General features: G+C 36.4%; 2 protein-coding genes across 2 annotated transcripts; both read left to right on the top strand.

Annotated features, from left to right (window-relative positions):
• Positions 1-6107: 6107 nt before the first annotated feature.
• On the top strand, positions 6108-6944 carry LOC104883925 (uncharacterized). Its single transcript, XM_010668502.1, has one exon. The coding sequence runs from the start codon at positions 6108-6110 to the stop codon at positions 6942-6944; it is 837 nt and encodes a 278-aa protein (XP_010666804.1).
• A 50-nt stretch (positions 6945-6994) lies between these two features.
• LOC109134389 (retrovirus-related Pol polyprotein from transposon TNT 1-94) lies at positions 6995-15088 on the top strand. The gene is made up of 5 exons (XM_057393048.1): positions 6995-7305; positions 7911-8089; positions 9237-9358; positions 11332-13917; positions 14063-15088. The coding sequence occupies exons 1-5, from the start codon at positions 6995-6997 to the stop codon at positions 15086-15088; spliced, it is 4224 nt and encodes a 1407-aa protein (XP_057249031.1).
• Positions 15089-23867: the final 8779 nt, after the last annotated feature.

Here is a 23867-nt window from a genome sequence, read left to right as displayed (position 1 = left end):
GTGCGACGCAGATGAGTGATTTGCGTCGCACCTTGGGCTACGTGCGACGCAAATTGCAATTTTTTTTTAATTTTTTTTTTAAATTAAAAAAATTTGGAATGAGGCTGTTGAGTACATCAACTTTTCGAGTGAAATTCAACGAATACATCAACTTTTTCGAGGTGAATACATCAACGAATAATTGTACAACGAATACATCAACGAATACATCAAGAATATGTACAACGAATACATCAGAGATACAACAACACAATACATCAAGAATATGTACACGATACATCACCAACTGCAACAACGAAGCGAAATTCGAAAAAATATGTACAAAATCAAGAACTAAAAACAACAAAGAAATTAAAAAAAAAGGTGCAGATCTGAAAGAATGTAGAAATACAATGAAAAATTGAAACAACAATTTGTTAATCCAATCAAAAAATACTCTAAAAATCCTAAACTTGAATCTCTCAACAACTAATGTAATACAACTAAAGATCCTAAAAAACCTGAGAATGAGCGATGCGTTCTTGTTAATCTTCGATGACGGGAGATCTAACCTTCGACGCGACGAGCAACAACAGACGAAATGGCGACCGTAACCTTGGGCTTCTCGATGGCGACCGTAACAGCACCAACAGCAACAAACTCCGGCGTGACGAGCAACAACAGACGAAATTAGCATGACGAGCAACAAACTCCGGCGTAATGCACCAAACAGAAATTAACATTCAACTTATGAAGAGAAAGAGAAAAGGAGAAGAAAAGTTGGTGAATTACAGTGCTTCTTCCATTGTTAGGGTTTCCAAGAAAAGATCTCGTGAGTTGGAGGCTTGGAGCAGATTTAAGATTATAGGAGAGGGAAAAAAAAGGAAGGGCTGCGCTGGAAGGGCTGCGCTTTCTTCATTACGCAGCCCTTCTATACAGTAGGGCTGCGCATTTAAACAAAATGCAGCCCTTCGTTAAAGTAGGGCTGCGTTTTAATAGAAAAGCGCAGCCCTGTTTTGTGAAGGGCTGCGCTTTTTTAAAAAGCGCAGCCCTTCTATGGGCTTTTTTTTTTTAATAATTACTCTCTCACACGCCCCCCCCTTCCTCCCCCCCTTTCTCTCTCCCTCCCCCCCCTCTTCTCTCTCACACGCACCTCTCTTCTCTCTCTTCTCTCTCCTCTCTCAACCTCCATTCAAAGAAGCGACGCACCTTTCTTTCTCCTCAACCCTCTCTTCTACAGTCAGTAATTGCGAGCTACAACAACAAGAAGGGCTATATATGTTTGATTCTTCAGATCCCCGACGAAAACAGACCGTCGCGCGCCTTCAACCGTCGCGCACCTTCAACCGTCGCGCGCAAAAATCAGACAACCGTCGCCTCGCCGTTCGTCTCTCTCCTCTCTCGCCGTTCGTCTCTTCACCACCGTCGCGCACAACTTCATCCGTTCGCCGTTCTGTCGTTGGTCTTCAGATCTATAATTTTAGGTTTTTTGTTTTCATTTTTGTTTATTTTTCTCATTTTTTGTTCATTTCTTCATTTTTTCTATTTTCGTTCTTTTTTTTTCTATTTGTTCGTTCATAGACAGCAACTTCAGATCTACAATTTTAGGGCCTTTTTTTTTTCATTTTCGTTATTTTTTGTTCATTTTTTTCATTTTTGTTCCTTTTCGGTTTTTCTTTTCAGGATATTAATTTCTTTTTTTGGTTTGTATTCATTTCTTTTTGTGTAGTTACTGTGTAATCTTTTGTATTCTGATGTAGTTGGTAAATTTTTGCGCAAATGGTGAATGTCAATTTGGTTGTTTTTAGTAATATTTCTCTATATAAAAATGCAAAAAGAAAAATTGTATTCAGATGTATTCATTTCAATTTGGTCAATTTTTGTGCAAATGGTGAATGTCATTTTTTTTGTTATCTCGTTGGTGAATGTCAATTTGGCAGCAACTTCATTTCGTTTGTATTCGACGTTTAATGGTTAATTTTATGTTGTTTTAGGTAATATTTCTCTATATAAAAAATGTCAAAAAAAAAAAATTTTTTTTTATTTTTTTTTGGTAGGAAGGGCTGCGCTTTTTAGGTAAAAGCCCAACCCTTCTAGCATAGAAGGGCTGTGCTTTTCTAGCGCAGCCCTACTTACAAAAGTGAAGGGCTGCTACTGAAAGGGCTGCTGTCAAAAAGCACAGCCCTACATGCCTTTTTTAGCGCAGCCCTTCTTCATTTTTCCACTAGTGAAACTTGCGATGGAAGGGTCGCCGAAGAATGAAGAGAGGAAGAGATCTGGTGTGGAGAGAGAGTGAAGGAAGCGGCTGAGAGAGATTTGGTTTGAGGGTTTTAGGGTTTGAGGGAGAGAGAGAGGAGAGTGAAGGAAGCGGTTGAGAGAGAGAGTGAGGAGAGTACAGACGCACAACAGACGCATACGTATACGGTTAAAGTTAAACCTAAAAATGGGTCGTGGATCTGCGTGCGTCGGACGGGTCATGAAGTCCGACGCAAATTGGGTTTTTGCAACGCGTTGAAGTAACATGCGACGCAGATTTGCGAAGACGATTTGCATCGTACGTGCCTGAAGGTCCGACGCACATTGGGCTTTTGAAACGCACCTATGTTACATGTGACGCATATAGCTCATACTGGTGCTCATTTATCATGATGTGCGTCGCACTCTTCTTCACGTGCGACGCAAATGACCCATTTGCGTCATTTCCATTTTAGTGCGACGCAAATCAGGCGACGCAAATCGTCGTTTTTCTACTAGGGAAGATCCGTGTGGACCATGAGAGCAATGTCGATCGATTAACAAATCGAGGCAAACTTCAAATCACTTGAGAGCATTCTTATCAATGAACCCAAATAAATGGTTCATCCTTCTCTCTCCTCTTTTCTCTCTCCTCCACATCATTCTCACAAACCATTTTCAATTTCACTCTTAACCATGAACCCAAAATAATGGTTCATCATTCTTTTTTCCTACCCCACCATATTTTCTCTCTCTTTAAATAATTCTATGAAGTTGTATTAATTAATGTAAAATCATTTTATGCTAATTAATTATAATTAACTCTTATACTTATTAATTTAAAAATACTTATTTTTATTATATAAAAATTATTGAGGACTAATTAATTATCATAATCTAATTGGTGTCAATAGAGAATAAAAAAATAATGTGATGAAAGAAATGAAATAGGAAAAGAAGAGAAACTGAAATTATGAATAAAGTATAGCAAAATTGGTGTCTTTTTATAGAGAATAAAAAAATATGAATTTTGGTATTTTTTCATTTTTTTTTTTAAATTGTACTTTTTGAAATATTAACGTTACGGAAATTGTAACGTTAAGAATAAAAATGACCAATGGAAATTAAACACTTGTCGGAATTTAAGAGGCCCGCAGGCGCAAGAGAGAGGAAGTTACGCCAGCTGGCGCGCGCGTCAGAAAGCTGCTGCCAGATTTTTTTTTCGTCTTTTTGTGAGCTGTTCCACAAATCGGTGAAGGACATGTGGCGCTTGGCTATTTTTTTTGGGTTTTCTTCTCCTCCCAACTGCCAGCGTGGAAGATTCATAACATCTTGCTTCACGAACCAATTCGGATTTCCGAATAGATGAGCCTTGATTCACGTGTGAACCACTCCCCAATTGATCATTAAGAAAAAAAATAATGGTTCATCCTCATGAACCATTTTTTTTTTCATCATTAAGAATGCTCTGAATGCTGATATAGTACATTGGAACATTATTTAATATTTCCTTGGTTTTTTTTTTTGTTGCTCTCTCATTTAATTTCATTATTTTTGAAAAAGTCTTTTATGATATCCAAATACTATTCCTTCCATTCCAAAATATAGTATTCATTTTTTTTTCACGGTACTTTATGCAAGTAGAATCTAAGAGATATTAAATATTTTTTGTTTATTTGAATAAATGTTGTATAGGAAAAGATAATTTTAGGAGATAGAATGAAGAATAATTGGTGAAAGAACATTAATTGTAACATTTTGGTTGAATAAACAAAGGAAAAAAGAACATTCAAGAAGCATATAAATGATGGGACACAATTTTTCTAGACAAATTACGAAAAAATATGGAACTAAATATGGAAATGGGAACTATATTTTGAGATACCCAAAATGGAAATATGAACTATATCTTGAGACGGAGGGAGTAGTACTTTATACCCAAATGCTATCTAGACATAGGTAATTATTGACAACAAGTGGAATTGGGTCGGATTTTACAAACTCCATATGCAATTCACTTTTATATGGATCTTATTCGAGTAAGGTTGGATCGATTCAGCCTCAATTTTATTTTACTGGTTTATGTTGAATTACTTTGCCACTGATTGGATGAGATTCGGATATATTTTATCGATTAATATCACAAAAATTAGTGTTTTATGATATAACTATATTATATAAATATATTTTTGAATAATAGTAAGATGATTGCATATTCTAATATAGTTTAGTCTATAAGTTGAATAGTTGATAAGGTGACATTAGTTATCAAATTCGGCTCAGATTTATCGAATTATATATAGGCTCCACTTCAGGATTTGGATTGAATTTGCACATTTTTTGATTCCAATGGATCAAGTCGGACTCGAATGGAATCCAGAGTGATAATATTTATGAGGAAATTAAAGTCTTTTATGATAATTTATTTAAGCTCTTCCAGATGAGTAAGAAAATAGTCTTGTACCTATAGTACTTACTTTCATGTACAAGTTAGAGAGTATGTTCAATTAAACTTATGTATGAAAATATAAGTTGAGATAAAATCTAATAAATTATAATAAGTTCAAATAAATTCCAAAAGTACTAAAAATTTGTTTAGATAAATACGTCAAGCAAAGTTTATGTTGCAAGGGCATTACACTTGCCCTTGGACTATCCAAACCATAATTGATGACATTCGAAATCTGCTTCATCAATTTAGATTCTACTCCATTAAAAATATTTTTCGAGAAACTAATCAGGTAGCAGATCTTCTATCAGAAAAAGTCACAATAATTCGGCTGCTTCGGTTGAATTGATGTGGATGTTTCTACGAAATCTTTGTTAAATGAATTTGTTCTTCTTGATTCGTTAGAAATCTCCCTTGAGAGAAGAGTGTCCTAACTTTCTTTATGTACCAGAAAAGAAAAAAAAATGTATAGCTCATTTGGGCCTAAATAACATTTGCTTAGTGTCCCCCTATCTATTTCTCCTGTGTGCAGAGGGTTTCTCTTCGTTACTGGCGAAAGCGGCTGATGAGGGGTTGATCCATGGGGCTAGGGTGTGTCGAAGGGCGCCCCGTATTTCTCACTTGTTCTTTGCGGATGACAGTATCCTTTTTACTAGAGCTACACTTCAGGAGTGCTCGGTGGTGGCTGATATTCTCAGTACGTATGAGCGAGCATCTGGTCAGAAAATTAACTTCAATAAATCCGAAGTGTCTTTTAGTAAGAATGTGAATGCTGGTAGGAAGAATGAGATTTTGTCGTTATTTGGGGTACGAGAGGTGGAACGGCATGAGAAATATCTGGGCTTACCCACTGTCATTGGTAGGTCAAAGAAGATGGTTTTTGCAGTACTAAAAGAGAGAGTGTGGAAAAAACTACAAGGGTGGAAGGAAAAATTATTATCTCGTGCAGGGAAAGAGATCTTGCTAAAAGCGGTCATTCAATCCATTCCCACCTATATGATGAGCTTATTTGCAATTCCCGACTGTGTTCTGAATGAAATAAATTCCATGTGTGCCCGTTTCTGGTGGGGAGCAAGGAATATGGAACGCAAGATGCATTGGGTAAGTTGGGAAAAATTATGTTTACCTAAATCTCACGGAGGCATGGGTTTCAGGGATCTTCGGGTGTTTAACCAAGCCCTGTTGGCGAAACAAGGCTGGAGATTGTTGTGCGATACGGATTCTCTGGTACACAAGGTATTGAGTGCACGCTACTATCCACATGGGACGTTTTTGGAGTCGAGACGGGGGTTTGATCCGAGTTATATATGGCGGAGCATATGGGGTGCAAAATCGCTCCTCCTTGATGGTTTGAAGTGGAGGGTTGGTGAATGGGGAAAAGATTCAGGTGTGGCAGGATGCGTGGCTACCGGGTGACTCAGTGGTACTCGTTCCTACACCTAATATGGAAAGTGCAGCAGACTTACGGGTTGCGGATTTAATCGACACAAATGGTGAGTGGGATGAGCTAGCTCTCACTACACATTTTGTTGAGGAGGATGCGAGACTCATACGCGAAATCCCCTTGAGTAAGCGCCAGCCTGAAGATGTAATGTACTGGTGGCCCGCGACGAATGGAGTCTATTCGACAAAATCCGGTTATTGGATGGGACGGCTGGGTCATATTCGAGGGTGGCAGGATCGGTTTGGTGGAGATAATGGTGATATTTGGAGGGCGATATGGAATTTGGGTGGCCCCCCTAAGCTTCACCACTTTGTATGGAGGGCTTGCACTGGAGCTTTGGCGACCCGCGGTCGACTCATGGATCGTCATATCATTGAGGATGGGACTTGTCCACACTGTAATGCGGGTAAGGAAACTATTGTGCATACTATTTTCCGTTGTCCTTTGGTGAAATCAATTTGGGAATCCTCCCCTTTTCTTTGTTACGTAGCGGAGGGGCCGGGAGAATCTTTTATGGCTTTGTTTGCTTGGCTGAGGTCGAAGTTGGATGCTAATGGGTTATTGGAAGTTATGGCGCTAGCATGGGGTGCTTGGTCATATCGCAATTCTGTGGTACACTTGGAGCCTTGGCAGAATATTGATGTGGGAGTTGCGGGGTTTCAAAGACTCGTTATGGACTACCGCACGTATGCGAATGCGGTTCACCGTTCGCCACCATTCGGAGGAGTGATATCGCGAGCAAGCTGGATACCACCGGGTGTGGGGAGGTTCAAACTAAACACTGATGTAGCTATGCTGGAGGAGGGGAGTGTCGGAATGGGGGCGGTGGTGCGTTGATAGGAGTGCGAAGAATCCGGGCTCGCTGGAAGGCTACGTTGGGCGAAGCTATGGCTGCTCGTTTTGGGCTTCAGTTGGCTAGGCAACATGGTTTTGAAACAATTGAAATGGAGGGGGATGCATATAATTTGTCGAAGGCTGTGGTACTGAAACAGGGGGGTCGATCCACTATGGACCTTATTGTGGAAGATATTTGGCTTACGGGGGAAAGTCTAGAGTTTTTCTCTTTTTCTCATGTGAAACGGGGAGGCAATACTGTTGCTCATTTTATTGCTCGTTTGTACCCTTCTAATGGGGTGGAACAAATTTTTGTAAGCAATTTTCCGCAAGGTGCTTTAGCCTTGACGGTTTTGGATGTGTCGTAATAATAATATGTCTCAACGTTTCCCCTCAAAAAAAAATAACATTTGCTTGGTTAACGTACAATTTGATTATCGCATCATTAATAATTTACTTACAGTGATCTCACAAATAAGACAGTTGTAACTTCCGCATTTTGGGCATGTTGACATGCCATACTCACAGATCGTCCAATAATGATCCTTCTAAATTATGGAATTTCTTCAGTAATAAACAATGATTAATTAATTGATCATTACGTAGAATATGATTAGGGTATCTACATCATAATTAATCCCACATTATTCTACTCTAATTTCTCTTTCGTGTCTTTTCTTTCTTGTATAAATACATGCAGAGTGCAGACCTAATCTCTATATGTTACTTTCTAGAAAGAAATTTTCAGACCTAGTTACATTAAAACAGATCAAATTTAGTAACTGCCCACTTTTTCTTCTTCTTGGTACTTTCCATGCAAGAAAAAGACTTAGCTAAACACGAGAAATTCTCAGTTCCCACCATTACTGCAAAAAGAAGCTGCATATATTCAGAAATATGATGTTGCCAAAAAAAAAGTATTTGCGTAATAGTATTCATTTTCTCATATATTTACTGTGGTAATTGCAGTTCATCATCATCATCTCTTGCTCCTGCTTTGTTTGTGTTTGGAGATTCATTATTTGATAATGGAAATAACAATTGGTTACCAACATTGGCCAAAGCAAATTACCCTCCTTATGGTCATAATTTCTCAGAAGGTCCCACTGGAAGATTTACAAATGGCAAAATAGTTCCTGATTTTATAGGTATGTTGTAATTTGTATTTCTATTAACTTTGAATTATTGTTCAAGCATAGTATATATTTTCATGGTTTAGATCCTTTTTTTTGGGATCAACTCAGTTTATAAGGGAACTATTTTATTTTTTAAGCAACAACCCCCCCAACCATCTTTCCAATGCAAACATAATTGGTCGCTAAATAAAAAATTAGGTTTTACTTCTATTATTGATAATTTTTACAATTTGGTTGCACCATTCATAATTTTTATTTTACGTATAGTTTTTTTTTTTACTAATTTTATACAAGAGAATGTTATGCAAATTAAAATGTTATCTCAATAATGTATAATTTTAAAGTACTAAAATTTCATGTTTCATTGATACTTTCTTTGTTATACACATTTATTGGAACGTTTTCCTTATTTGAAAATTTCACATTAATAATTATTAATGTTTTCTTTATTTGGTAATATTTTTTGTATGTCGTCTCTTTTCAATCGAATGGGTTCTATTTTTATGTATATTTATCTCTTATATTACATGAGTCCAGCTCTCTCCTCTTCACATGCCTTTCCTGAAAATGTGTCAAATATGAAGTTGCATAATAGTGAAACTAAAGCTGATCATTTTGGCTCGACCCGACCCGCCCCGCCCTGCTTTTTGGGCGGGTATTGGGCAGAATTTTTGGCCCGTTAGCTCGATTTTTTTTTTGGCTTTAGACGGGCTTTGGACAAGAAAAAAAATGATTTTTTAATATATTTTTTGGCCCGACCAGATTTTGGCCCGAAAAGCTCGCTCATTTTGGCCCAAAATAGCGGGCTTTGGGCACAAAATTCTGTCCCAAATTAAGGCATGGCCCGGCCTGATTGTTGGGCAATTTTTTTAAGGCCCGAACCCGGCCCTCCCCCGCCCATGATCACATCTAAGTCAAACAAATGAAATATATGATAATTATTAATTGAAAATATTTATAGTCACTAATTAATTTTCCTCGAAAAACAAAGTTGTGTTTGTATGTTTGCTTTTATTAGAGGTGAATTAATTTTTATTTCCTTTTTTAGGGAAACTTTACTTGTACAGTTTGTACACGCATAAATATTTATATACTAAATATAAATAATACATGTATGTTTGGCTAGCTACTTTATGTTTCAAATTATTTGGTAATGTAGCTGATTATCTTGGGCTGCCGTATCCACCACCATATATTCAGCCAATCCGACCAAAGACAATTAAGGGGTATAATTACGCATCCGCAGCTTGTGGCATTTTACGCAAAACTGGAAGTGAAGCTGTAAGATAGATTTGCATTCATATTGGTTTTTTTAGCTTATTTTAAACGATCTCTTATTGCAATCTCTTTATTCCTTCATATGAACGTGACAATTTGCATTATATTCAGGTAAATACCTAATTAAAATCTAGATTTATATGAATAAAATATTTCATTCTCTTATTTAAAGATGAGAGAGGAACTTACAAATTAATTAGTTATTTCTTCTGGACTCTTGTGCTGATCGAAGAGTTTGAATTCAATGTGAACCTTAGCTTTGAAATTTATACCCTAGCTAGGTACTAGGTAGAATGAGTGGGGTATATATGTTTGTATAAACTATTTCCTTAGTTTTTCAATACTCAGCATCAAAGTTAGACAAGCGGTTTAAGAAAGAGATCATAGAGGTGGTAAACCGGAAAATATAGAAAAATTAACTTAGACACCGGTTAGAGGGAAGGTTTAGGATATCAAGATTAGGGGTGTACACAAATCGGTCCGAACCGGAATTATAATTCGGACCAGATAGGATATTCTGGTAAACCGGTCCGGTCCAAACCCGAAAAATTTGGGTCTGGACCAGTTGGACCGGGATTTCTATTATTTTAGTAAAAAAAGTTTATATGTTAAAAAAAACGTTGAAAGTTAGAAACTTAAAAACCTATTATTTATTCTTTTAGGATTATTATTATTGAAATTTTTAATTTTTAATATATGTAATTTATAAATATATTTAAATAAAATAAAAAAATATTTGTTTTTGGAAAAAAAAATTCCGGTCCAAGAGGTACAGGATCATACCGTCCCGACCCAAGGAAATGTCGGATTTCGGTCCGATCCTGGACCGGTGCACACCCCTAATCAAGATTAAAATACTAAAAAAAACTTATTAATCCAGCTACTAACCATCTCTAATCTCATTCTTAAACTGCATGCCCAAATTTCAATGTCGCAAGTGTTAAAAAGTAGAGGATGCATAAGTTATAAGTAGAAACTTACTTATATATAAGTATAAGTATATTTGTAAACATATACGTCAATATAATTTTTTTTAAAGATATTAAATGTTGAAATTTTATATATCATGATAAAAGTCAAAATAAATTAGTTTACATGTTGAAGTTATGATTGATGTATAGAGCGCAATACATACATGTGAGTGTCCCACGTTAATAAAATTAAAGAAGAGAGATGAGTTTAATTTTATTATGCAAATCGACTACTACTTTTATTGTTATATGTTTCTAAGGTGTAACATCCTTGATCTTCTGATGATTGGGATAATTTTATCCAAGAAAATGGGAACTCATATAATACTTCCACCAATGTTTATGCTTTATGCTAGCTTGTGCACTACCGGAGCACTAATCATTTCAAACATTAATAAGTATTAATTACATCAATTATATGGTAGTACGAAGCATCTGTATATTAACATTTAGTTACTCCTTTTTGTTCTTTTCAATTCATGGATGCACGTTGCACGTAAGCAAAAGTCACCTCATGTACATACGACATTGATTATTAGAACTCCGAGATAATACAATTAGCTTTCTTATAATACTAGCTTATGATAGGAGTATTATAACCTTGATTTATTTCACCAAACCAAGAAAAATAACCTTGAATTGGCTGGCAAACTTATATAGAGTAATTAACATAATGCTCATGAATCATTATGTACATACGTGGTGCCAACTATTGCTAATACTCATTGAGCACAACAAATAATCAATAATCCTAATTTGTAGGAAATACGATATACTTCTTTGTATTTCCTTTGTATTCTTTTATTCTTTCTGTATTTTCCTTAGCTGTAATCTGCTGTACATAACAGCTAGTTTTTCTGTTTTTTGTCTGTAGTGCTAAGCTGTAATATATATATGAAAGGTGTGCTCTTTTCTAGGGTAACTTTTCCCAAAATATTGGCTGCGCCTCCTCTTTACTATTTTATAGTATTCCTAACATTCCTCTGATTTTCTTCTTGGTATCAGAGCATCGAGGTTGATGCTGGGTTAAACATCTTTTTTATTTTTTTGAGTGAAAGATTTGATCTTTCAAGAAACCTGGATTTTGAAGAAAAGAAGGAGTCATTTATAGACTCAGATTTTGGTCTCATCAGACTATTTGAGATGAGTGAAAGAATGATAAACAACAAGTTACCATACGCTGATCCCTTTTATTTGGGTAGCTCAGATCATTCAAATGCAGGGCTTGGTCCCATTGTATTTAATGGTGGAAATTATCTCAACTGGAGTAGAAGTGTCAAGATGGCATTGGGAGCAAAGAACAAACTTGGGTTTATTGACGGAAAGATTTCGAAGCCTGCTATAGAATCAGAGTTATACAGTCTATGGCAAAGGAATGATTGTATGATTAGGTGCTGGTTATCCGCATCTGTCATCCCTGAAATAGCTGAGCAGATGCTCATATGTGATTCAGCTCAAGAATTCTGGAATGAGCTCTCTGAAAGACATGGACAAACCAACGCACCACAGCTCTATAGTTTGAAGAAGGAGGTTAATGGATTGCAGCAGAACAACCTGAGTGTGGATGCATATTATGGTAAACTGAAGAGGTATTGGGATGAGTTGAATAACATTGAAGGATTTCCAGATTGTGAATGTGGTGCAATGAGCAAGTGCACATGTAACATTCTTAAGAAATTAGCAGAGAGAGCTGCAAAAGAAAAGGTGATAGATTTTCTTATGGGTTTGAATGTTGGATATGACAATATGAAGGCAAACATACTTGCAATGGATCCTCTTCCAACTGTGAACAGAGCATTTCATATGATACAGCAGACTGAGAAGCAAAAGGAAGTATCTGGGGCAATGGAGGTAGGAATTGAAGCTAGTGCTTTGGCAGTCACCAGGACACAAGGAAATGGAGGCTATTATAATAGCAGAAACTCAGGAGGAGGAGTTCAAGGAGGAAATACTTATCAAAGAAGGATAAGTAAAGAAGAGAAAATGAAGAGAAAATGCACACACTGCAATATGAAGGGGCATTGGAAGGAGGACTGTTTCCAGTTAAATGGGACTCCGAAATGGTTTGATGATCTCACAAAGGCGAAGGGAAATATGAAGTATGCAGCAAATGTGAGTAACCAGAATGAAGGAAATGCTCAAGATACACCTCTAGATGGGGGGAATGGTAATGAAGGGAACATGGGAAATCAAAATACAATGATGCAGGAGCTTTTGAAATTGCTGAATGAGAAACATCAGAAAGGAGGAGGTACATCAACAAGCACATCAGGAACAAACTCAGGACTGCACATGACAAATTTTGCAGGTATAATATCTTCCATAAATGCTTGTTCCTATTATGATGTTTTTGATAAAACTTCATGGATAGTAGATTCTGGAGCTTCTGATCATATGGGTAGTTGTAGTAATTTTTTTACTGAGATGAGGGAGCTAAAAAGGCCTGTGAAGGTTGGAATGCCAGATGGAACAATAAGAATGGTCAAGCAGCTAGGAACAGTAAAATTAAGTCCAGATATTATTCTGGAAAATGTATTGTTTATACCAGAATTCAAACACAATTTGCTATCTGTTAGCAAACTTATGGAACAAACGAATTTGAAGGTGGTTTTTAATGACAATGGATGTCATTTTCAGGACCCTTCTAATGGGAAGATAGTTGGTTTTGGAGCTAAAAATGGAGGACTGTACAAGCTGGTTCACAGAGAGGAAGAAGTAGAAGCTCTTATGTCTGGAAGGCAGGGTGCATATGCTTTAGTTTCCAGTAGTAATAGTGGTTTTTTATCTTCTAAGAAGCAAAATGATGTGATGTTAATGCATCAAAGATTAGGGCATGGATCCTTGTCTAAGTTAAAACACTTAACTTTTTGTGATTGCAAGAACTTAAAGGAGATCTTTTGTGATACATGTTGCTTATCAAAGCACCATAAACTCCCTTTCACTCAAAGTGTGTCAATTGCAGATGCTTGTTTTGCTATGTTGCATATTGATTTGTGGGGTCCCTATAGGACTCAAACAATTACAGGAGGAAATTACTTCCTAACTATTGTTGATGATCACTCAAGAGTGACATGGACACATTTGCTCTCAAACAAAGAGCAAGTAAAGGGAATTTTGCACAGGTTTATTAACTATGCTGAGAATCATTTTAATATCAGGGTTAAGATAATTAGAAGTGACAATGGGACAGAGATCTTAAAATCAGAATGCTCTGAAATGTTTGCTGAAAAGGGCATTTTGCATCAAAGAAGTATTGCAGGAGTTCCAGAGCAAAATGGACGTGTGGAAAGAAAACATAGGCACTTGATTGAAACTGCCAGGGCTATGAAACTGCATGCAGGGTTACCAGATAACCTATGGGGTGAATGTGTATTAGCAGCTACACATGTCATCAACATGTTACCAAGTGCAGTCATTAATTGGGAGACCCCTTTTGAAAGATTGATGAAGAGGTCTGCTGATTATGCACATTTGAGAGTAATTGGATGTCTCTGTTATGCCACAAATAGACATAGAAAAGGTGACAAGTTTGCAGCAAAGGGAACAAGATGTGTGTTACTAGGATATCCTAGTAATCAAAAGGGATACAAGGTGTATGATATTGAAACTAGAAGAATTTTCTCATGTAGAGATGTAGTTTTTAAGGAAAATATTTTTCCTTTCAAACAATCTAAGGAAGAATATGATAATAATGCTGTGAACATGCCTTTAAATGTTGTATTCTCCACTGATGAAGGAGAACCTACTTCGGAGATTGCTGTGGATATTGTTGATACTAACTTGCAGGGACACACCATGGAGGAAACAGACACTGCCAATGGAAGCAGTTGATGCATCTCATGATATGAGAGTAGAAGTGGAAGAGCCTTCCTCAATGGATTCCAACACAAGTGGAGCTGTGTTGCCTCCTGCATCTGTTCAGCCAGAAGTGGAAGTGAGAAGATCTCAAAGGGAAAGAAGGATGCCTGCCAGATATCAAGAGTTCATTCTTGACACCACAAAGCCAAGGCAGCATGATGAGCAGGCTGTTCAAGCTACTGGTGCTAGTATGGCAATGTATACCCTCACAGATGAAGTAATTTACCCTGAAGAATACATAGTGTCTTTGAATAATGCCTTCAAGGAAACTGAACCAAGCACATACAAAGAAGCTAGCATGGATGAGAGATGGGTCAAAGCTATGCAAGAAGAGTTCAAGGCTCTAGAAGACAACCAAACATGGGAATTGTCAGAGTTACCAGAAGGAAAGAAATGCATTGATAGTAAGTGGGTCTATAAGCTGAAATTAGACTCCAAAGGTGAAGTTGTTAGATTCAAGGCAAGATTGGTTGCAAGAGGAGACAAGCAAGTCAAAGGGAAAGACTACAAGGCAACCTTCTCACCAGTGGCTAAGTTTGCCACTGTGAGGATTCTTATTGCCATGGCAACTGCAAGACAATGGAACTTACATCAACTTGATATAAACAATGCTTTTCTACATGGTTTTATTGAAGAAGAGGTATACTTAAGAATCCCACAAGGATATGGAAGAGACACAGGAGGAAAGGTTTGCAAATTAAAGAAGAGTCTCTATGGGTTGAAACAGGCCTCAAGACAATGGAATATTGAGCTTAAAAATTTTCTCTTGAAGCATGATTTTATCCAATGTAGAAGAGATTATTCCTTATTCATTAGAAGAAGAAATATGAAAAGTTGCATCATCTTGGTATATGTGGATGATCTCATCCTGAGTGGTGATGATGAAGATTCCATCAAGAAATGAAATTAGCTATGGATAAGCTTTTACTATAAAGGACTTGGGTCCTTTAAGATTTTTTTTAGGGATTGAGGTGGCAAGATCTGCCAAAGGTACAATGATAAATCAGAGGAAATATGCACTTGACATTGTGCATGATACTGGGGTTGAAAACTGCACACCACACAGTTTTCCTTTTCCTAAAGGAGTTAAATTGTCTACTGAGGAAGGAGAGATGCTTGAAGACCCTGAAATGTATCGGAGATTAGTTGGAAGACTCTTGTATCTGAATCTCTCCAGACCTGATCTTTCTTTCTCTGTAGCAAACTGAGTCAGTATCTCAGTTGTCCTAGAAAACCTCATATGCTAGCAGCTATACATGTGGTGAAATACCTAAAAGGAACTATAGATCTTGGTCTATTCTATCCTAGTGATTCTGAGCACACTTTGCAAGCCTATAGTGATGCTGATTGGGGAAGTTGTGCATATAGTGGAAGGTCTCTCACAGGTTTTTGCATCTTCCTAGGAAAATCCTTGGTGTGCTGGAAAACAAAGAAGCAAAAGGTGGTCTCCAAATCCTCCTGTGAGGCAGAATTTAGAAGCATGTCACAGACCACTAGTGAGATTGCTTGGGTAACTGGCATTTTTGAAGATCTTCAACATGAGCTTCCTAAACCTATTCCCTTATTTTGTGACAACAAGTCAGCAGAATACATTGCACACAATCCTGCTCTTCATGACAGGACAAAGCATCTCAAGTTAGATTGCTATTACATTAGAGACAACATAGAAGATGGGACAATCAGTACCATACATGTGAAATCTTCTATGCAGTTGGCTGATTTGATGACCAAGTCTCTTCCCTCCCAACAGCATTGGTTTCTTTCTTCCAAGTTAGGACTTGTCTTTGCTAGCCAACTCCAACTTGAAGGGGGGGTGTAGGAAATACGATATACTTCTTTGTATTTCCTTTGTATTCTTTTATTCTTTCTGTATTTTCCTTAGCTGTAATCTGCTGTACATAACAGCTAGTTTTTCTGTTTTTTGTCTGTAGTGCTAAGCTGTAATATATATATGAAAGGTGTGCTCTTTTCTAGGGTAACTTTTCCCAAAATATTGGCTGCGCCTCCTCTTTACTATTTTATAGTATTCCTAACATTCCTCTGATTTTCTTCTTAACCTTGAATTGGCTGGCAAACTTATATAGAGTAATTAACATAATGCTCATGAATCATTATGTACATACGTGGTGCCAACTATTGCTAATACTCATTGAGCACAACAAATAATCAATAATCCTAATTCAATGGCAGATTGGCAGGCATGCACGTGATCATTAAGGTCTATTGATCTGATGAACTCCTAAAATAGTTATTTACTCTATTTATAATCTAAACAATTTTTTATTTGCTTTTTTTTACGAATTTCATAAACGTTCACCATGTATTGTCGTCTATATAAATATCACCCTATGTAGTTTGTTAAATTTGTCTCACTATAATATTCAATTTTTCAAATTCTAACTAAAATGTAACTAAAGTGAGAGTGATTAGAGATTTGTTCTGAAAACTGTAAAAAAAACATAGATAGATAATGTAGGGTGACGAAGGAAAATAATTAAATTTTGAAAATAAAGTAAAATATATCAATTAGAATAGTAGCTTAAATTTTTTTTTTTTGGGGTAAATAAGTAAGTTTTACAGCTCAAAAACACCAATACAATCAAAGGCTACAAAAAGCATCAACCTACAACACCACACCACACAACACAGCACCAAAACAAACAAACACAACAACCTCCCAACACCAGACTACAGTACACTATACAACCATTGAACATATTTATCTATCATATGCCTAGGCAACTTAGCCTTAATTCTATGCTTTACAATATATTGTATGTTTTTAACTGTCATATCTATTGTATGTACGGGCGTTTGGTTAGAGGGTTAAAAGAAAGGAAAGAGAATTAGTTGATTCCATTTCCTTAAAACTTGTTTGGATTGGGAGTTTTCTTTCCCCTCTTTTCCTCTCCATTACCCCAAATCCCTCTACTTTGATTCCTCACTACCCCCTCCATTTAGAAATGAGGGAATGGAAAACCCTTGACCATCACCTTTGACCACCCAACCTATCAACAACCACCTCCAGTCCACCACCACCCCTCTTCGTCACCCAGCACACCTCACCACGCACCACTCCACCACCGCACCCACCTATACCACCGCTCTAACTACAACCACCACCACAACAACCACCAAACCACCTCCAACACCCACAACAACCACCAAATCACCTCCAACACCCACAAAACAACCAACGCCAAGCCCACCTACCCCCAAAACCAAACCACCAAATTCGCCCAACGCCCACTGCCCACCCCCCACCCCCACGCCAAGTTGCTCGGAAACTACCTAGCCCCTCCCCAAAAACCACCCACAACCCATAAAAACCACCCATAACCCCTCGAAACCCACCCCATCCCACCAGAAACCCACCCCAGACTGCCGATTTCCCACCCTAGCCCATCGACGACGCACCCCAACCCCCCGACAACCAACCTAGACCCACGAAAAATAACCCAGGTTTCACCCCCGGCCACACCAACTGCCGATTTCGTTGTCGGAGAGAGAGGGGGAGGCGACGTAGAGATTAGCCGGTGAAAAGAAGTGAGTGTCGGAGAGGAGAGTTGGTTACTAGAAGAAGAAGAGAGGAGAGGGGGTTTTTTAAACCCTTTCCCTTGTTTTTACTACCAAACATGTCTTTTAATTGGGGGGTTTTTGATTCCTTTCCCCTCCTAACCTTTACTTGATTCCTTTTCCTTTCCCCTCTTCTAACCAAACGCCCCCAAGATTTCACAACGCATTATTTCTTTCACGTCAAACTGTATACACAGTTGCTAGCTAGAATGTTAGCAGCCACCACTTGCTTCATGAATTTGCTTTCTCTATATCTTCTCTGAATCCAGCCCACTGTTTAATAGACATTGTTTAGCTTTAATTTGGAGATTAACACTTATAACTCATTGTAAGGTAATATTGAACCTAGTGATATATGATGTTATTCGAGATATCGAGGTCATGATGTCAAATCTATTATGGACTCTTTGAGTGTAGGGATTCCCTTATCTTTTCGATCTTTCCTCCACTCTCAAAAGGACCAAGTTACTAAATTTTATTGGTTAACCTTTAGAAGTTGTTGTCCAAGCTAAGCAATCCTCTCTCATTATAAAATAATTAAAACAAATAACTGATTAAATAGCCGTACTTACTACTACTACATTTGTAGGGTTTATGCTTGAACTTGGATGCACAAATGAAATTATTCTACAAGACTGTGAGAAAATATCGGTCTTCAAAATTGAAAGACCAAACTAAGCTCTCTCAGCACTTGGCTAAGTCCATATTCATTTTCTCCATTGGAAGTAACGATTATCTCGGCAATTATTTTGGCTCATTCTCAAGAACAAGGCACCGTTACAGTCCTCAACAATATACCCAACTTCTGCTTGATGCATTATTACGAAATTTACAGGTAATGAAACTCAGTACTTTATTTCTTCTTCTTTATTTTTTTATAAGCGTCTTGATTGAATATGTACAAGACTAGAATTTTTTGCACGTGATGCGTGCTTGAATTTTTTCGAAACTGAAACTCGATTTTCTTCGGCATAAGAGTCAAAATTTGAACATTAGACATACAAAGTATAATTGTTTTTAGTTGCAAAATTTGATTGGTTTAGTTTCTGTCACTTAAGTCTCTCACCATTCTTTTTGTTTTTTTTTTTACTTTTCAAAGTTAAATTCTACGAACAAAATAGAAATTTTATTGAATTTATTTATGATTTCTACTATTATAATTTTTTAGTTGATTTTTGAATTAAGTACAGTACTTCATAAATTGTAAAGAAAGTGGACACTTTGATTTCAAGTCAATTTTTTCATAGGTTGTAGTTTGTAAGTGAATTTTCAAGTTTTTATAAAGTTTTCTCATTTTAGTGATTTGCATAACGTAAATTATGCAATTTTATGATTTTAGTTGACTTGTGAGTGATTGTTATAATTATATTTTTGGTATTTTTGTTTGAAGTCCCCTTTGATTTGTAAGTGAATTTGTAATTTATAATGAAAAGGGGGTAAAATAGGCATTTCAAAAGAGGACACCATTGCTCCCCCCTTCCCTTATATAATAGAGATTTGCATTGGGAAATTTTTTTATGGTAGTTTATACTTATTTCTTTTCTGATAAAAGCCTAAAGGATATTGTAGTTTATACTTACTATAGATATTATTATGGAAAAATTGACGATAGATGTCTTAACTTTGGGTGATAATTTTTAAAAAGTCTAAACTATTGATTAACCCGTGTAGGTCCCAACTTTAGGAGTATTAACTTTTAGCGGACCTTAGTGACTTGAAACTGGCTTAATAGGTCATAACTTGTAAAACTTGAGTTACACCAGAAGGGTTAATTGAGGGAAGTAGGAACTAGGTGAGATTTTAAAAAAAATCGTCAGTTTTAAGTCACCGAGGCCCGCTAAAAGTTAAGATCCCCTAAAGTATTGGGACATACACAGGTTAATCAATAGTTCAAACCTTTTAAAAATTATCGCCCAAAGTTCAGACCTCTATTGTCAATTTTTCCTATATTATTTGAATTGTAAGTATAACCTGATTTTTTTTTATTTTTAAAAATTGGTAAGAAGAATTCCTTCGGGCTACCCTTGCACAAGGCCCCCAGCCAAAGGCCCATTACAAAGCCAGAGACCCCCAACCCTCAACCTCCCTTCCCCACTTAAATCCCAAGCAAATGCTTGGAGTAGAAATTGAACCCTAAACCTTGCTAGGGAACGTGGGAAAGCTCACCACTTGAGTCAATCCCAATTCTTTGTACATATAGTCTGATATGACACGAAAAGAGTACTACATTATTTGAATTCGATCGTGCTGTGTAATTTGGTACAGAGGCTTTACAAGTTAGGAGCCAGGAAGGTAGTGGTATTCGAGCTTGGGCCACTTGGTTGCCTTGAATCAATGGTTAGAAAATTCAAGCCCAAAGGAAGATGTGCTGAAAATGTCAACCAAATTGTAACAAATTTCAACACTCAGCTAGCTTTGATGCTCAACAAGTTAACTTCTACTCTTGAAGACTCTCATTTCATACTTGGCCATGCATATTGGCTTGGTTATGATGCGATTATCAACCCTGGAAACTATGGTATGCCAACACTTCCATTTTTCAATCCATATTCTCAAATGAACTGAATCAACTACTCACATTGCTTAAAAATATTTGTTTTAAATATTATCATGCATATATCATATTGTTAGATTATTTTGCCGCTTGTTCAAAGCTATCAACTTTTATGCATGATGACCGTAAAATTTAAAGTGTTACATTTATTATGATGCGATAATGAAGGGGATTATATAGGACTACCTTTTTTAAATAATGCGTGTAGTACTTCTATGAGAGTGGAAAAATAAGTACACAGCTAATTCTAGACGAAGAAGAAATTATAAAATTTCCCGTCCTATTAATTTTAATCTGTCAATTTTTTTTTTGTAATACTATATGTACATGTAAAAAAAAAAACTTATACGTACTTGGTCCACACTAAATTTCGTGTGATACTAATGGGAGTACATGTGATTTATGGAAAAAGAGGGTCATTATGTCGAAAAATAATAGATAAAAATTAATAGTCACTTTATGAGAAAAAAGGGTCAATATATTATAAAGCGTAAATTTTATTATAATAAGCAATTACAAAAATAGGGTGATTATATGAAGAAAAAATTGTCACTATGTTAGATAATGATAGATTAAGGTAACTTTAGATTGTACTATATCACACAAATAACTTTGCTCCACACTAGAAATGGTGAACAGTGCGGGGCTTTCCAACCCACCCAACCCGTCTCGTGGGCTGTCCCATCCAGCCCGCACCACTCGCCACCTCTAAGTCCACACTAATAATAATCTGGATTAGATCCACGCGAAACTAGCTCGCAGTATATACTGATTATTGTGCATTGTTTGCAGGGTTAAGTGATAGTAAAAATCCATGCTGCAAGACATGGGGGAATGGGACGTTGACATGCATCCCACTATTAAAGCCTTGTTCAAATCCCAACGAACACTTCTTTTGGGATGGTAGTCATCTCACTGAAGTTATCAACTCTATCATTTCTTCTCAATGTATTGATGGATCCTCTGTTTGTCTTCCTCTTAATATCCAGCAGCTTGTTCAACTGTAAAAATCATCGTGGATTAAGATAGATATTTGAGGAAATTCTTGTATCTTTTTTTATGTGTAGAATAAACAACTTACCACCACTTGTTTTGGCACAACAAAATTGCGAGTTCATATTTCATAATGTCAATGCATCAATGGATTATTTCTTCTTGTAAATCGTAAATCCATTTTTCTTTTCCCAAGTTTGAAGATTTTTCCAAAGTATATAGATGCTGCTTGTGTTAAGATGGAGACATACTAAATCTCAATATCATTATTATTTATTAACTCACAATAACAACTCTCAACAACTTGATTTTTTCATGGGTTTGCATAGGAAACCATATAATAGGTATAAGTCACTAAAAAATTAATTATTTACCTAAGCTGACACACACTCTAGTTTCCTAAACATATATACTAGAATTATAAACATCCCATAACTCTTATAGCCTATATGTGTGTGTTTTTTACTCACTTATGATGCGTTCTGTTCAACTTACTGGCCCTTAACTTATCTGAACTAAATTTATTGAACCTGAACTTAATTGATTGGAACTTATTAAACCTGATTGGACATAATTCAACTTATTGGACTTAATTGAACCTGATTGAAACTTATTGGACATGATTGAAACTTATTGACCATATTGGCCCTGACTGAAACTTATTAGACCTAATTGACTTTTAGCAATTGGAACTTAATGGGCCTTATTAGACCTGATTGGAACTTATTGCCCTGATTGCAACTTATTTGAACTTATCTTAACTTATCTTAATTTATTGGACCTGAAACTTAATTTTTTAAGTTGAAGAGAACGCACCCTTAATGATAAATAAACTATTCGTAGAACTCCAACCATTAATTTAAACTTTTAGTTGAGTTGATCCTTTGATATGGTATCAGAGCATACGAGAACTTATTAGATCATACAACATGTATTAATCTATTGTATAATAAAGAAGCATCAATTAATCAATCTGATATTTATATCAATTGTGGCCAGCTACCATCCCATATTCTATGACTACAACATTAAGGAAAACGATGTGTTACATATTACTCCGTGCTTTATTTTTTTTGAGAAACTGCTCCCTCATCTCCTAAGATTATTATCAAAAATTCCTTACTGAAATCTACATTCTTCATAGTACAGCATGACAAATACACACGTATTTCTCACTAATCAATTGCCTGCTCGACCCACTCATGGAGATAAACATCGTTGAGGTCTACGCTATCTATAGAGCCGTTCAAGACTTCAAGTATCCCAAAGTAGCGATTGCTCCGGCTGTTGTAAACTAATTAATCATTGAATCAAATTCGAAAAATGCAGTATCATGGTGCTGTTAAAGGACCAACGACTCAACCAAAAGTTTAAGCTAATGGTTGAGGTTAATTCCAGAAATAGATCTATATTTTATCATGTGCAACTCCTCAAACTCGGGTCCTTGGAACCTTAATTTCAAGATCAACTTCATAAAAAATGCAATGTCCTCCTGGCTAACTTTGTCAATATCTCACCATGTTAGAAGCTCAAACTTTGTGGCAGACTCATGGGATAAACAAGGGCTACATGGAAAATTTGCATTCTTAGCTTGGCTCTAGTTCAATACTTTATCTCACCTTAATGATGTATCATTCTGCTTTAATGCTATGTAACCCCCCCTTGATGAAGTTTGGCCTATGGTCCATTAATAAAATACTCCCTCTGTTTTTTTTTTATCATTCCTACTTTGACTTTGCACGTTTGCCAATGCACGTTTTAAAACTTAAATATCTTTCATTATATATTAGTAAAAATTATAACGATTGAATTTTAATAAAGTACTAATTGAGACGAATCAAACAAGACCCCACATGACTATGTTTTTTCTTATAAATTGAGAACATTTGAGAAGATTCTCTCTATGCATGAATAGTGTCAAGATTCTAAGTGAGAAAGATAAAAAAAAACAGAGGGAGTACAACCTTATAAAAAAAATCAATTGAATGCTAGATCACGCGATCTACTGCATATTGAATTAGAAAAACGTGCATTCACGTGGACATATCTACGCAAAATCACAGCAAGCTCTTGGACGGTGACATATTGAACCCCTCTCTTATCCTCACCTTCTTTTGTTAGGAAGATAATCAAATAATTAGAGCCAATAAATAGAATATATATATATATATAGAGAGAGGAGGGCTCTTGTGAGAACACCTCCTCTATGTGAGAACACTTTTTTATGTTAAAACAAATTTGGACCTTTGGATCTAATCTAATCTAACCATCCTAAATACACTTATGAGTAATGACATTTTCGTAATTTAGTTTAACCCTTACCCCCTTCTTCCCCCACCTCTTTCACGCTACTTTTTTTTTTCTCTCTCTCTCTATCTTCTCTTTCTTTCTCCTCTATATCGTCGTTCATGAAGTTTTAATTCTTCAAAGTTTTAGTTCGATTATTTGCGGATTTTCACATTATTTATTTCTAGAAATTGTGTTGGTTACTATGATACAGCAGAGGGTCACTATGATATATAGCAAAGGGTTGTGTTGGTTACTATGATACAGCAGAAGG

The sequence above is a fragment of the Beta vulgaris genome, chromosome 2, assembly GCF_026745355.1.
Source record: "Beta vulgaris subsp. vulgaris cultivar EL10 chromosome 2, EL10.2, whole genome shotgun sequence".
NCBI classification, from domain to species: domain Eukaryota; kingdom Viridiplantae; phylum Streptophyta; class Magnoliopsida; order Caryophyllales; family Amaranthaceae; genus Beta; species Beta vulgaris.
The sequence above is the reverse complement of the archived record's forward strand: the minus strand, read 5'-3'. Positions and strand labels throughout refer to the sequence as shown.

What these genes read in the sequence shown, in the direction of transcription:
- LOC104883925 (XM_010668502.1), top strand. Translation starts at nt 6,108, where the DNA reads ATGGAAAGTGCAGCAGACTTACGGGTTGCGGATTTAATCGACACAAAT.
- LOC109134389 (XM_057393048.1), top strand. Translation starts at nt 6,995, where the DNA reads ATGGCTGCTCGTTTTGGGCTTCAGTTGGCTAGGCAACATGGTTTTGAA. An exon ending in AATAGTTCCTGATTTTATAG is followed by an intron (nt 8,090 to 9,236) that starts GTATGTTGTAAT and finishes TTGGTAATGTAG; the next exon opens with CTGATTATCTTGGGCTGCCG. An exon ending in GTAATCAAAAGGGATACAAG is followed by an intron (nt 13,918 to 14,062) that starts GTGTATGATATT and finishes CCACTGATGAAG; the next exon opens with GAGAACCTACTTCGGAGATT.